A 13,176-nucleotide genomic window follows, 5' to 3' on the forward strand; every position below is an offset into this window, starting at 1 on the left:
CGCTCTCGTGTGGGACCTGCGCGGCGTCGGATCGAGCATGCCGGTGTCTCGTTCGTATGCTATTTTTACGTCGGCCATTTTGCGCTGCAGTGGTAAGGAGGGAGAAAGTATGGTGGCACACAGTGTTGAAGTGAAAAACTTTGGCGGTGAGTGAGCGGACGAGAGAAGCAAGCGCGCAGGACAAGCACGGTAAACAGCGTACTCTCTCAAGTTTTATCTGCCTTCATCTTATGTATGTGAGCTGCAAGGGTGCCAAATCGTGGGAGTATTTTGAACCTTACTTCCCTTGCTGACAACCTTGTATGCCGGTGGCATCGATATCAACGTACAAGGTTTATTGGAAGAAGGTGGACGAAAAAGGTAACTTTGGTATTATGATGAGATGTTTCAAAACTTCCCACATGGTGACGAGTCAGGGTTTGTAGCCCAAGAGCGTCATATTACGCGCAAGTATGGAGAGCTTTCCGTGGAATCGATGCCAAAAGCTGTGAGCATAGCAACAAAGCAGACAATCGACAAAACCAAGATGTGGTGAGCCTACCGCAGTTTAAAAGCGTTTAGAAAACAACTACCATGACTCGTCCGGATGAACCGCAGGATTGCGCCCATCAATCTGACTGACGAGCAACAGCTGATAAGAATCCAATCCGGGGAAGTGCGATGTGAAGTGCTACCCCTTCGTGACATTGAAGAGAGAGAAGCGAACTGCACTCACTCAACTCATCGCGCGCATGCCGGAGCCCATGATAAACTCAGTATGACTTGCTGTGCCAAGCAACGGTGACGTGGTGGCCCTCCTTCTCCTTGACCTCTGCGATAATCTTGGCCCTTGCATCGTTCCACCTTTCGAAAGCACTCTTTTGCCTGTTCTCCGGTACACGTTTAATCTCTCCGTATTCACAGAACAGCGTCCAATTGTCGATACCGATCCGTCGGATATTCGGGAACTTTTGTCGGAAGCTTCTACGGAAGCCACTGCGGTATAGCCGTGTGTACACGCGGGGGATATCGAGGGATGCAATGAGACGTCTTTGACCGAAGCACCGGTTCTTGATCCACCGATCGAACGCGCCCATACTGAGGAAGGTGAACGTGTTAAGAAGGTAGACGTGATGCGATGACTCGACGTACACCTGCCGGCAGACCTTGGGAAGCTGGAACGTATGGCGAACGAATCCTGGAGAAACCAGAGCTTCTGAGTGAAGTGTGCGAATTTCGTATCCATCGCTGACAACCTCCTCGCGGCTGAGATTCTGGATGCTGATCTCATGCTCCCCGAGAGCGTATCTCCAGATCTTGTCGCGTATCTCTCCTGGAAGACGTAGAAGTGGGGACTCTATTGAGTTGCGTTCAGCGCTAAATGTGTTAGCTTGTGACGACTAGCTCTTATACATGTATTCAACTCACATGCGCATGAGTTCAGAACGCGCGGCAACGAAAGTGTTCAGCAAACCATCCTTGCGCCTGAGTCCACGAACATACTTGTGATGCTTTCTCTTGGAAACTCTCCCGTTGGAAACAGAGCTGGCTTGTAACCGCGGTTTCCGGACTTGATCTAATGATTTCTGCGTAGCCATGTCTGCGAATGACCGTGTTGTGAAACTTGTAACGAACGGATTGAGAAACAGAGGACTGAAATTGAGCATATATAATCGTAAAGATGATGTAGAATCCAGTACCTTTGCAGGCACCTGTTGTTAAGGGTTATGAGGGATGAAAGTGACGAGGAGGATGAAAGAGATAATGCCCATACGAAAGCGACCGTACGATAAATTTCAACTCAGCAGTCATTCAAGAGTACATTAAGTGAACGGTGAAAGCATCGAATCTCTTTCTCTGGTGGTGCAAAGCAAACTTCATCGTGAACAGTCACAGACATCAGAGAGCACACTTTCCGAGACTGATTCCGGATTCGTCTCAGCCTACACGACATCTTCATGCGCGAGAATTTAACCAAGTGAGAAAATTGAAGGCCGTGGGTATTACGACTCTGGCGGCAATGCTCTATTGTGGTGGTGGTGACGAGGTGTGGTGGTGCACGGAGTGAGGAGGAAGGAAGGCGCGCTAGCCTGATAGGTCATAGCCGAAAGTCGCGTATTCAGGTCTACTTGACTTTACAGTGTCATATCTCGTACCGACATAGCACAGATAAACGGATGTGCTATCACCCAACACCGTGCATTCGGCCCTTGAGATCGTTGCCTCTTATTAAAGCCGCCGTCTCCATGCCTCGTATTTCGCTCTGACGCTCATCGCCAACGCTCATCTTGGCTGCGTTGACTGTGGAATAATCAGCTGCGACCTACGTAGCCAGTAGAAGACCTTGGTATGGAGAGAAGATATGCTTGCGGACTGATCTCACTCGAACCCTGTATTCGCAACCAAAGAGCCTCGAGGATGCAGTGCGGACGTCATATCAAACACGCTGAGATATATGAAAGGGATCAGTAAACAGTCGACTTCCAGAACGATGTTTGAGATGCTGTTCCATAGCTCACCCAGGAGGCCGGGTCATAGAGAGTGTTCTTAGTCCAAGACAACCCTGTCAAGGTCGGTCAAGTTAGGGAAGTAACGAGTAGTGACATGCAGGTTTTGCGTTGAATAAGAGCATGCTTGTGTCGACAGCGGCTTTTCTACGCACCTATACATATAACACATCATCGGTGATCAGCATGTTCACATCTTCGTTGCCGATAAAAGCTGCCGATCAGGCTGAGCTACTACTTAGTAATATGTCCGAGAGAGGGGACGTTGACTGACTTTGGCTCGGAGAACAGTTCAACACTGGATGCCCTAATTGAGTTGAATTAAAAGACCAGATTTGGTACCCAAAAGCGAGCAGAGTTTAACAGTTCGTATCCGTAAGACCTAATGCAGGTACCGATACGGGCTGATGGCCAGGACGCGCGGCTGAGCCGGACCACCATCACTTGCACCTCACCTCAATAGCCTAACGATAAAATACTAAAGGGGATTTCAAATAAAAGCTTCATGCGCCATCGTAACGCTCAGAGGGAAGACAATATCTATATCGTCTAGCCCTGCGTGTCGTGCAGAATATGTGCATGCGCCTGAAGAGTCGCGTGGAACCGACACAGCTCTATCAACACCTCGCTTTCCCATTCGGTTCGAACAACAAGATGCGAGAGCCCAGCACTCTTTTGCTGCTTTTGTTTCGCACGGCCTACCTCTACATCATGATCATATACTCCGCATGCGCAGCTCTGGGTTTCAGCGGGGCTTTGATCGGCCTTGCAGCGACAGCAATAGTGGCAGTTGGATCGGAGATAGCGTTTCTTTACGGTGAAAGAGATTGGACAGATAATGGGAAAGAGTCCCGATACATGGTGTGACTACTCTTGTGGCCATCAATGAAAAGGCCGCCCCATCAGCTTGGCCCCCGTCACCTGCTGTACAAGCATTCTTCCAAGTTGTATGTTCCCTTCGGAATAGTTACGGGAGATCATCTTCAATCATCAAAGCTCTGACTTACCAGTCTGTTACCCCATACACATTCAGATCGCTCATTCAACCTCCTCATGGTTACACACCCACGGCTCGACACTCCTTCCCCGACGGATGACTAGTTGCAACGTGCAAACATTGCACGCGAAAGCCTTATTTAGACACGCATAACGCACTCCCCGCTTAGCAAGCGTCGTATCCAGAATGGCTCTAGCTTGCTCGATCGCAACACTCTCCCATAGCGAGTGAGAGATCCTTGCGAAAAGATACGAACTAGAGATGATAAAGAGCGGGTCAAGGAACTGTCTGGTCATGGTCCAATTGAAGACGCTGAAAGCTGAGATGTGCATCTAGTTGTTGTATGGAAGTGGCGCTGGGATTGTGCGGAGCCGAGCAAGGTGTGGACTGGGTCGTGACTGCGGTGCGTTGGTGTTTGGGCGCCCAACTTGTAGATGTCAGTAACACGTCATAATGGAGGTGTTCTGCACATCAGAAAACCCACTGAGCAAGTCAATTGTCATATTGAGGAATGGCATATTTGTGTATTGAAGCTACTGAGCGGGTTGTGAAAAAATCTCTATTGAGAGGTCTTGACGAATAAGCCGAAGTGAAAGAAAATAATACTACCAAGAAATGGCGTAAGACAAGTAGAAAAAAGCGCAAACCCGCCAAGACTGGGGCAGTGGTGCGGTGTAACTAAGCGCGGCTGTGCCACAAGTTGGATAAGGGTAGAAGCAGCTCGGACTTGTGTTGCCTTCTGTCACTCATTGAACTTTCTTATCATAGCGCCAAGAAGGGCTTCCTGCTCGAGTGCTCACCTTTTCTGTTTGGCAAGTGCCCACTAGATCCAGCACTAATGCTGCACTTACGCACTCACTGTGAGGTTGTGCTTCACTCAGGTCAAACAGACATGGAACTACGTACGTATCATAAAACCGGCATTAGAATGATACACTGCGTATTGGTTCCAAGCATACGTCTCGTTATATAATAATCAGAACTCGCCCTTTCTACTGGACGGCTGGTATGACATTCGAAGATTCCCTCTCATGGTGCACTAGGGACACAACTGGAGTCGATGACGACGCGGAGTCTGAGTAACTCACTAGTTTCTGCGTTGCTGTAGGACGACTGTTCATGATGTTGCAGCGACTTAACGTAATCTCTGGTTTCATCACTCTCCTTGTATCAATCATGATATTTGCGATAACTAGCAGAACGTTTGAGGTAGCTGCGGCAAGTGCAGCGTATGCAGTTGTTCTCACGGTTTCTAAACAGGTCGACAGCACGAAAAGTGAGTTAAACCCTAATTCCATTCTTTTCGACTTACTGGGCAGACTAGATAGCGGCAGTGGTGGTATAATGCGTAGAAAAACGGGCAAGGTGTTCCATATAAGAGAAATTTGTCATGCCCAGCTATGTGTTTCATCCAGGTAGTTTGGGTATACTCACTGAAGCTGATACCATTTTACATGAAAGTCAAATGTGAATCACATTCAATACCCGTTGTCCGGATCTCGTGATCCGCACTCCTTACATCGCTCCGTGTAGCTAGAAAGACAAAGTTAGTTCTGACATGGCGTCATGGAAAGAAGTTCGTCTGCTTACGGGTCTCAGTAGAGAGCACAAGAATGCTCGTACGAATAGTAAGCCGGTAAGTGTATAAGTGCGGTCGACACGCGTTAGATAGAATTGATAGACGTAGTGTTCCAATTTGGATTGTCGTAGCGTGAAGTCCAGCTATCGGTGGTTATTCGTCTATCCGGCGTGCGTCTACCATTGTAGATTTGGTATGCAGATCCGCTATCGGCTGTGGCTGTTGTGCTTGAAGTGGGTACTGAAAGTTTGAGGGTGGCGGGTGCGAATAATGCTGTATTTGGATACCTCCGTGAGAAGGCCAACCATGTTGAACCATAGTCGGCGATGCGTGTTGTGACACTGGTGGTGATTGATATTGTGAAACTGGGGGAGATGGACGTTGCATTGCCCCCAGTGGCGAGCTGTGTAGAGGTAGAGCTTGCCCCGGCCATTGATAGCTTAATGGTCCTTGTTGAGCCTGCTGTAAGTCGGAAGGGTGCCTTTGGTAGTATGCCAAGTTTTCGCCATGGCGCTGATTGCCTTGTTGGGACGAGGCAGACGTGTATGGTGACATATTTGTTAGTCGTGAGATACGCGTCGAAGAGTCCGATTGACCGTTCAACTCCTGGTTGCCTCTCCTTACGATATAATTCGTATTGGTTACAAGATCTTTTGCTTTTCGCTAGTTGCTTGATGGCGGATGCATAGTGTACTGGTGGGCGGGTAACCGGTCCGGAAAGTGGCTCAGACCCGTCGTTGCTTGCCCTTGGGACCTAGTTGAGCTGTATGAAGTATGCTGCGGCAAGGCCGAGGCGGGTTGGCGCAAGAACAGAAAACAAAATTGGATAATGCCGGGTTTAATAGATGCTGTACTAGTGAATTTGAGCTGTACTGGGTGCGATTTGTTGCCTTGAAACTACACAAGGCAAAGAGGCGATCGGGCTTCGACGCAAGCCGCTTAAGACTACGGAATCCCAATGAGACTCTGTACGAATGATGTCCCGCTGTCTTTTGATGGCTTTAGGCAAGCTGTGTGGACTAGCCTGACACACAGGCTTGCGTGCATGGGACGGCATGAAGGACTATCGACCCCACTCAGCTGCGACACGGTAGATGTGTGTGATCGCTTTGAATCACCATCCTTGGGCACGTGAACATTATGGCTTGTTGTGCGTCTAATCATGGGTGCAGCTGTAAGGCTGAGAACCAAGCAGTAAGCTCAGCCTGGTGTCGAAGCCATCGTAGGGGGGCTAATGATGCTACTGGCACCTATCTGGTGGCTTGCATTTGTATCCGACATTAAGGTCCGATTAGGTGTCATTACGAAGTTCCTATGCGTCTTTATCTCAGTAATGGCGACAGCGACCAACAAGCCCTTTGACGCAGTCTCTGCAACGGGAGCATATGCTGCTGTGTTGATGGTCTTTATACAAATCGAGGTTCCAGGATAGAGTTGGTTGCCCTCTCCGAAGGAATTCCATTTACTGGCGCTGGCATGTTGCACTATCTAGGCAATTGCGTTCTTTCCAGAGTCAATATTCATTGATATGCAGTATGTATTTGACCGGTAGCTGCAGATTTGAGATTTTCGTGGATCAGCTGGGCGGAAGTAGTGTATGTTGTATTGAATCGTGAGTTCTGGGTATTCATGCTCTCGTCATCTCTGTCCGTGCGCATCTGCACTCTCATGGTTACCTCACAAGGCAACCTCCGACTTTCTTGTGCCGGTGCCTCATTGCTCCCGTTCTAATTCGCACTTTGCAGGAGGCCTCGTCGAGCGGCATCGCCTAAATCCTGATTTCCTGTATTGTCCTAGTCGTTGCAGACTATCACTCATTTCGCCTTGTTTTTCGCCGCCTCAGTCTCTCTCCGTGTAGCATCCTCGAGAAGCGCGGTATCGACGGCGCCCGAGGGCAAGTGAACGTATCTTACGACGGACCCACGGATGAACATGTCCTTTGTCGAGCACTGCAACGAATTAGCCTTCGTAGGCTCCATCGAATCTAGTTCTTCCTCTGCGTTCCAAAACCATGCGTTGTCTTCGTTTATCCGGCCCAATACGCGCCAAATTCTCGAGCCTCGCCCTTATTCCTCCACTGAGGCTGCACCTCTGCCCGCTTCTCCTATGTACAAACGGGTATGACATACCAAGTGCGGCCACCTAATCTCATCGACAGCCTCTGCGTTGTCCAGCTTGATGTTCAAGTACTGATCGACGCTCTTGAGTGTCCCGCGGATCTGGACTTCGTTCTTGAGCTCTACGGTGATTTCGTGCTCCACAAGAGTCTTGAAGAAACTGTCTATCCGTCAGTCATTGGTACAAGCGAGATACAAGGTTGATTAAGAGCGGCATTAAGGTGTTGATGGTGGTAGTGCAAGTACGTAGAAGAAAGTTGCGCACCTGAAGAAAAGCATCGTAGCAGCTGCTGGTATCAGTGATTATGTGGATGTGTTGAAACGGTTGGGGGTATGTGAGGACCAGTTTTGTTGCGCTTGCGACTTGCGATTTGTTTGACGGCGCGAAAGATGATGCAGTGAGGTTGCGCACTGGCCGCATGGGGTTCGCGCCGCCGGGGATCTGCCGAAATCACGTGAAATCTACCTTCACCACAATCGTTGCTGTCCACTTGAATGATGAGAGTGTCCTCCAATGAGGATGAAACATGGCGTGAACAGTCTGAAATGATGTGATTGACATGTGTTCTTGTACAGCAAAAGCAATTCGCTGCTCGGTATCAACCCTCATCATGACCTGGTCCGTCCCATGTCCTAATCCAACCCAAAGCCAAACACCGTCCCTTGCGTATCCAGTCATCAATATACATCACGACAATTACTTCCTCGCCCAACCAGTAAGCGACTTCCAAGCCGATCCCTCCCTAGCACCCTCTTCAAGCACCTGTACTACACCCTCTAGCAGCCGCTCTTGCTCCTTACCCATCTCCATCTGCAGTTCCAACATCCATTTCTCCCACGCCCACGAACCAACAATACCAGTCAACATAGCAGCATCGTTCGTCGAGCCAAATACAGGAGCGTCTTGCATCACCACCTCTCCATTCTCATTGATATTTTTCTCCTGCGCACCAGCCTTCGCACCAACATTCAAGTCGTCCTTCCAGTTCGCAGCAGTCTGACCCATAGGAAGCACCATCCATGTACGATGCACGTTCCTGAAGCCAGCCTTCGAAAGGCGCGGCAAGAACGTCTTGCTTGCCTGAGCATCATATCCGCGGGTCTTGAGGTTGAAGGCGAACTCGACACCCATAGCCTGCGCGTTGCGACCAGCGTGCATCAGCTCTGCGTCGAGCAGAGAGAACTCTAGAACGCCACCAGGTTTGAGGCATCGGTGTAGCTCCTTTAGGCAGAGATCGTACTCATCGGTAGAGCGGCCGGCGGGCTTGTTGGTCTTGAGAAGCTCGTAGAGTGTACGGGCGGAGATAACATCGAAATGAGCGTTGGGGAATGGCATAGTCCAGTAGTTGGGCACGATAGTTTGCTTGTGGTTGCTGGGGCCGACAACATCAGGAGAAAGGTTTTTACCGGCTGTATGGACGGTGCATACAGTAGCGTAAGGATAGTCATAGGCAACGTTCCAGGCCCAGTCGTTGGTGGCCACACCGCCAACGTCAAGGATGCGTGGCGAGGTTGCTCTGGTAATGCACCGCACAGCGGGCTTACTGAGTAGCCTTCCATTGTTGAGTTGCTTCTGCGCCTGCATCACCCACTGGCTTGGAAGCATCTGGTCAAGTGCCTGGCGCTCGGTTTGAGCACGGGCAATCCTTTCCTTGAGCGCGGTGGGATCGTTCACGTAAAACTCGGAGACTGGACGAGCGGGAGCCGGGCGCTCTGGCTCATTGAGTTCGTACTTGCCCAGAAGTTGATTACGGTGGGCAGCAGGGTTGCAGCGACGCTGCAGGTGTAACGCCTCGGCTCGAGTCTGGCGGTGAATGAAGGTGTCTTTCTTTTCACATCTGGAGCGTATGTACTCAAGACCCTGAACATACGTCTGGATTTTCTTAGACTCCTCATCGTTATCGTCAGCTTTGGCGGTCTCTTCAGCGAAGGTAACGGATTTCTTGAGCGCAGGCTTGTCGAGTGAGCTGCCACGGCTGTGAGTGCCGCTGGACAGGCTGGGAGAGCTGATGTCGCTCATGTTGCGGAGAGCAGACACAAGCTCATCCTGATCATCAAGCCATCGGCCGGTCATCTCGAGATTGACAGAAGACAGCATTTGAAGTTCAGCGTTGTAGTCCTCGTTGTATTGAAAGATAGTCTTGCTGGGATTGATTTCCTTGACTTCGACGTTCTCCTCAACAGGGCTGAAGATGGCTGGACGAACAGTAGCCATAACTTCGTTGAATCCATCAAGTGTTTCGCCACTAAGAGTCAGACGACTTGCTGGAAGAGCTGGCACAGGCTCAGCCTTGTGTTCCTCCCACGGCAGATTGTAGAACTTTTCAGCAGTTGAAGTGTTGGGGATCGACTCTTGACGTGTTGGGATGCTCCATGTATTGCAGGCGTCAGACTGAAGAGAGGAGAAGAAGCCCCCGGGTGATGGGATTGAGATTGCAGAGATTGGTGTGTCCTCATCCGAATCGCTTTGGTAGCAGGCCGAGGGAATAGTCACGGCCAAAGATGGGCGTGAAACTTGCTGCATTTCTCCTCTTGGCTCTGCAGGTGGCGTTTCTTGATCATCATCTTCTTCCCTGTCTTGTTCCATCGCAGACTCTCCAAGGTGTTGTAGGGTGTTCATAGCCTGGAAGTCAAGTTGCACCGGTGCCCACGAGCCCTCAGTCGAGTACGAATCACGCCTTGAGCGCGTATCAGGGGTAGCTGGACAGCTCAACCTATCCATCTCTTCTGATGTTAGACTTCCGTCCAATGATGGTGCTGCTGAGTGTCCCGGAACATGGAGGTTGTGTGAGTTGATCATGTCTAGAACGTGGCGAGAGGGTGTGAGAAGAGCGGAGGGCGTCATCGGCACAGCCGAAGTTGCGCTCCTCAGCTTCTCAATTGTCGGCCATGCGGTTGGGGAGGGGATAATGAGGGACGGAAATCGCACTCGGCGGTTTGGACCTGAAATCTTCTTGACTGACGCAGAGGCATGGAGGGGGACTTCAGCCTCATCGTCCGTTATATCATACAAGGAGTCGAAGTCGCTACCGGCACGGCTGACGCGGTTGACGTCGGCGTATGAGTTCGATTTGGATGAGAATGGAAATCGGGGGGAAGGCTGCGGTGTGATGTTGAACAGATGTGCCTTAGGCGTAGGAAAGTCATCTTCGCTGCTAGGTGAAAGGGCACTGTCGGCCGTGAAGTAGTACTCAAGGAGAGACCCGCGGGGCGCGAATGTCTGAGGCATACTGTTGATTATTATGTGGACGGTAGAGTGTTCAGAATGCCTAAAGGCGATAGAAGAGTGGAACTGGTATTAGTCGGGCGATAACCCTGAGCTACGCTGATCAACAGCGAGATTGCGCAAACAGAATTAATGGAGTTGCTTCGATCAACGAAGGCTTGAAGTGAGAGAAGACTCAAAAGGGTGAAGTGAATGGCAGAAGCAGCAAGACTCGCGTGAGCGCCGACGAGAAGAGGTTATATCAGGCTTAGACGCCTCGCTCTCGACTTGAGTGCTGCCGTGGCTCCCGAGGCTACACTGCCAGCCCCTCGTACAGTGGCAGAAGACCCTAGTTAGGCCTAGGTGTGGAGACTGCAGCGGCTCAAGGTTGGCCACGACATTGAGACCAGCTTCCCAGCGAGGTGGTTGGCCACGCTGCGTATATGGCTGGGCGAGGCCATGCAGAGTTGGGCGTCGTGCGCGATGCGATGCGTGGGATGGTTGGGTTCTCACCGTGTAAGCGCCCGGTTGCTCTATTTGTAGCGCTTGCGTATTGACTGCAGCCAATGGCACAACTCAATAGTGTTCTACAGCCTGTTCACCCAATAGTGCGGGCATCCAAACCGAAACCATCGGAGACTTCCTTGATCTGTTCAGCAGCATGTGTTGTTTCGGTGTTTTCAAACCTGGCCAAGGCAATAATGGCGGTCAGCTGTCCAAGTGCATCCCATGTCACGCACAGCGAGTGTTCGATATGTAGAGTGCCCATAGCGTAAATGCAATTCGATACAAGAACTGCAGCGCAGGAAACAAAGCGTAGTGTACCATGACTGGTGTAGAACATGGGTTCGTTGAAACGAGACTGCTGGTCGTTGTGAATCGAAACAGTTGGTGGACGAGGGGAAAAGCGCCGAGCAGTTCGCATGAACACAAGCTGAGCGAGACGCCCTGTTTGACGCCCCACCAATGCGCCCCACATGGCTTGGCACCGTCACAGGCAAGAGCCATCAACACCAAGCACTCATCGTGAGTTTCGGTCACATCCACAATCTCCGCTGCACACCTCGGCACAGTCTTAGCGCCCCCACACGTCACTTTCACCGCATACGTCTGCAATTGCGACAGAGCCGCCCAAGATGTCACCGCCTGCAATCATCGCGCCTTCAATTTTGTCGGCAGACTTCGGAGCCCTGGGCAAGGCTTGCTCAGACACCATCTCTCAGGGTGCCGACTGGCTCCATGTATGCTTGAGTCAGCAAGCTGCTCTGCGCATGCGACTGACGCGCCCAGGTTGATATCATGGACGGGCACTTTGTGCCCAACATGACCTTTGGTGCACCGGTTGTTACCAAGATCCGCTCCCACGTCGACCGACCCACTATCGCACATGGAAAGGGAACATTTGATTGTCACATGATGATCGCAGAGCCCAAGAAGTGGGTGCGCGACTTCAAGAAGGCAGGATGTGATCTGTACTGCTTCCACTACGAGGCCGCCATATCTTCAACAGCTGCAGAGGAGCCTTCTGCAACGTCTGACAAGAAGACATCACCGAAAGAGTTGATCAAATACATTCACAGCGAAGGTATGCAAGCTGGTATCGCTATCAAGCCAAGCACAAAGGTCGACGTTCTGTGGGATATTCTCGCGAACGCGAACAAAGATGAGGTACCCGATGTAAGTATCATACCGTTCCCTTGACAAGTAAAAACTCGTCGTTATCAACAAGCGACGACATTCTGGTCTGGCAGTCAGCGGCCTCGTCTTCTTGTGTTCGACAAGGCTGCCGTTGTAACGCCGGTGCACTGGGCGGCTCGCCATGGCGGCGCTTAGGCACGCCAACTCCAGATCCAGTCACGGTCTTCTTTCGGGAACGCCTTCTAGAACACTGCTGCAAATGAAGCCCCAGCTGCGTTGTTCGTTGGCAGTCTTTTGGCGTGGCTGTCCTCTTGCGCTATCATCTGCGTAACCGCTCAGGCATAAACTGCTCTGCAGCAGAGTCAACAATTGCCACCCAAATGCTCACCGATAAGTGGTTGAGTGTGGACCTTGAGCTAACTCCACCAGATGGTTCTCATTATGACCGTCGAGCCTGGCTTTGGAGGTCAGTCGTTTATGGCTTCTGAGCTTCCCAAAGTCACTGCTCTCCGCCAAAAGTACCCTGAGCTTCACATCGAGGTTGATGGTGGTCTGTCTGAAAAGACAATCGATCAGGCCGCCGATGCCGGCGCCAATGTAATTGTTGCTGGGAGCGCTGTATTTGGAGCAGCTGACCCAGGCGACGTGATCAAGAAGCTTCGAGAAGCTGTCGATGCACGAAGAGGGAAATTGTGAAGGCCTTACAGGTGAGAGTGCGCATTTGCAATGACGAGACAATGACGACCATGGCACAGGTAGAGAGCGGCATACAGGCACTTACAGTTCGAGGATAGATAAAATGTAAATGTGGTTCACTTCATCTCCGCCGGCACCCAGGTCTTGCGGAGCTCACCATGTTTGCAATGTCCATGCTCGTCACTGTTCAATGCAGTAATGACCCGATACAACCATCTCGATCCAAAAGACTAAGAAGATCTGGGCTCAGATACTCTGCTCATTCCTCAACAAATGGATCACGATGACACGGCCATACCTGGGTGAGCCTCTGTTGAATGCCGGTATCATTGCCACTGAGCTGTTCTCTCTGTTACAGTCACGAAACAGGCTCCGATGACGTTCGGCTGTTGCCCTCGATTTGAAGTTACATGGGCGCGTCCAAAGTACCGAGCGAGGACTGATGGCAAGCAACCCCG

The 13,176-nt window shown here is 50.9% G+C and overlaps 4 protein-coding genes across 4 annotated transcripts, besides 1 other annotated feature; 1 reads left to right on the forward strand and 3 right to left on the reverse strand.

The window, feature by feature from the left end:
• Positions 1–752: 752 nt before the first annotated feature.
• Positions 753–1,577, reverse strand: EKO05_0001866 (uncharacterized protein; the record flags this gene model as incomplete). Its single annotated transcript, XM_038942242.1, has 2 exons — positions 753–1,356; positions 1,408–1,577. 2 exons carry the CDS (start codon positions 1,575–1,577, stop codon positions 753–755), a joined length of 774 nt encoding a protein of 257 aa, XP_038795333.1.
• A 5,299-nt stretch (positions 1,578–6,876) lies between these two features.
• EKO05_0001867 (U6 snRNA-associated Sm-like protein LSm2) lies at positions 6,877–7,458 on the reverse strand (the record flags this gene model as incomplete). The annotated part of the gene is made up of 3 exons (XM_038942329.1): positions 6,877–7,011; positions 7,192–7,339; positions 7,445–7,458. 3 exons carry the CDS (start codon positions 7,456–7,458, stop codon positions 6,877–6,879), a joined length of 297 nt encoding a protein of 98 aa, XP_038795334.1.
• A 418-nt stretch (positions 7,459–7,876) lies between these two features.
• On the reverse strand, positions 7,877–10,408 carry EKO05_0001868 (uncharacterized protein; the record flags this gene model as incomplete). Its single annotated transcript, XM_038946801.1, has 1 exon — positions 7,877–10,408. The coding sequence occupies one exon, from the start codon at positions 10,406–10,408 to the stop codon at positions 7,877–7,879; it is 2,532 nt and encodes an 843-aa protein (XP_038795335.1).
• Positions 7,973–8,012: a tandem repeat.
• Positions 10,409–11,520: 1,112 nt separating the features above from the next.
• EKO05_0001869 (Ribulose-phosphate 3-epimerase) lies at positions 11,521–12,718 on the forward strand (the record flags this gene model as incomplete). The annotated part of the gene is made up of 3 exons (XM_038942395.1): positions 11,521–11,625; positions 11,675–12,061; positions 12,452–12,718. 3 exons carry the CDS (start codon positions 11,521–11,523, stop codon positions 12,716–12,718), a joined length of 759 nt encoding a protein of 252 aa, XP_038795336.1.
• Between the last annotated feature and the right edge of the window lie 458 nt (positions 12,719–13,176).

This window comes from Ascochyta rabiei, chromosome 3 (genome assembly GCF_004011695.2).
Source record: "Ascochyta rabiei chromosome 3, complete sequence".
In the NCBI taxonomy this organism is placed as follows: domain Eukaryota; kingdom Fungi; phylum Ascomycota; class Dothideomycetes; order Pleosporales; family Didymellaceae; genus Ascochyta; species Ascochyta rabiei.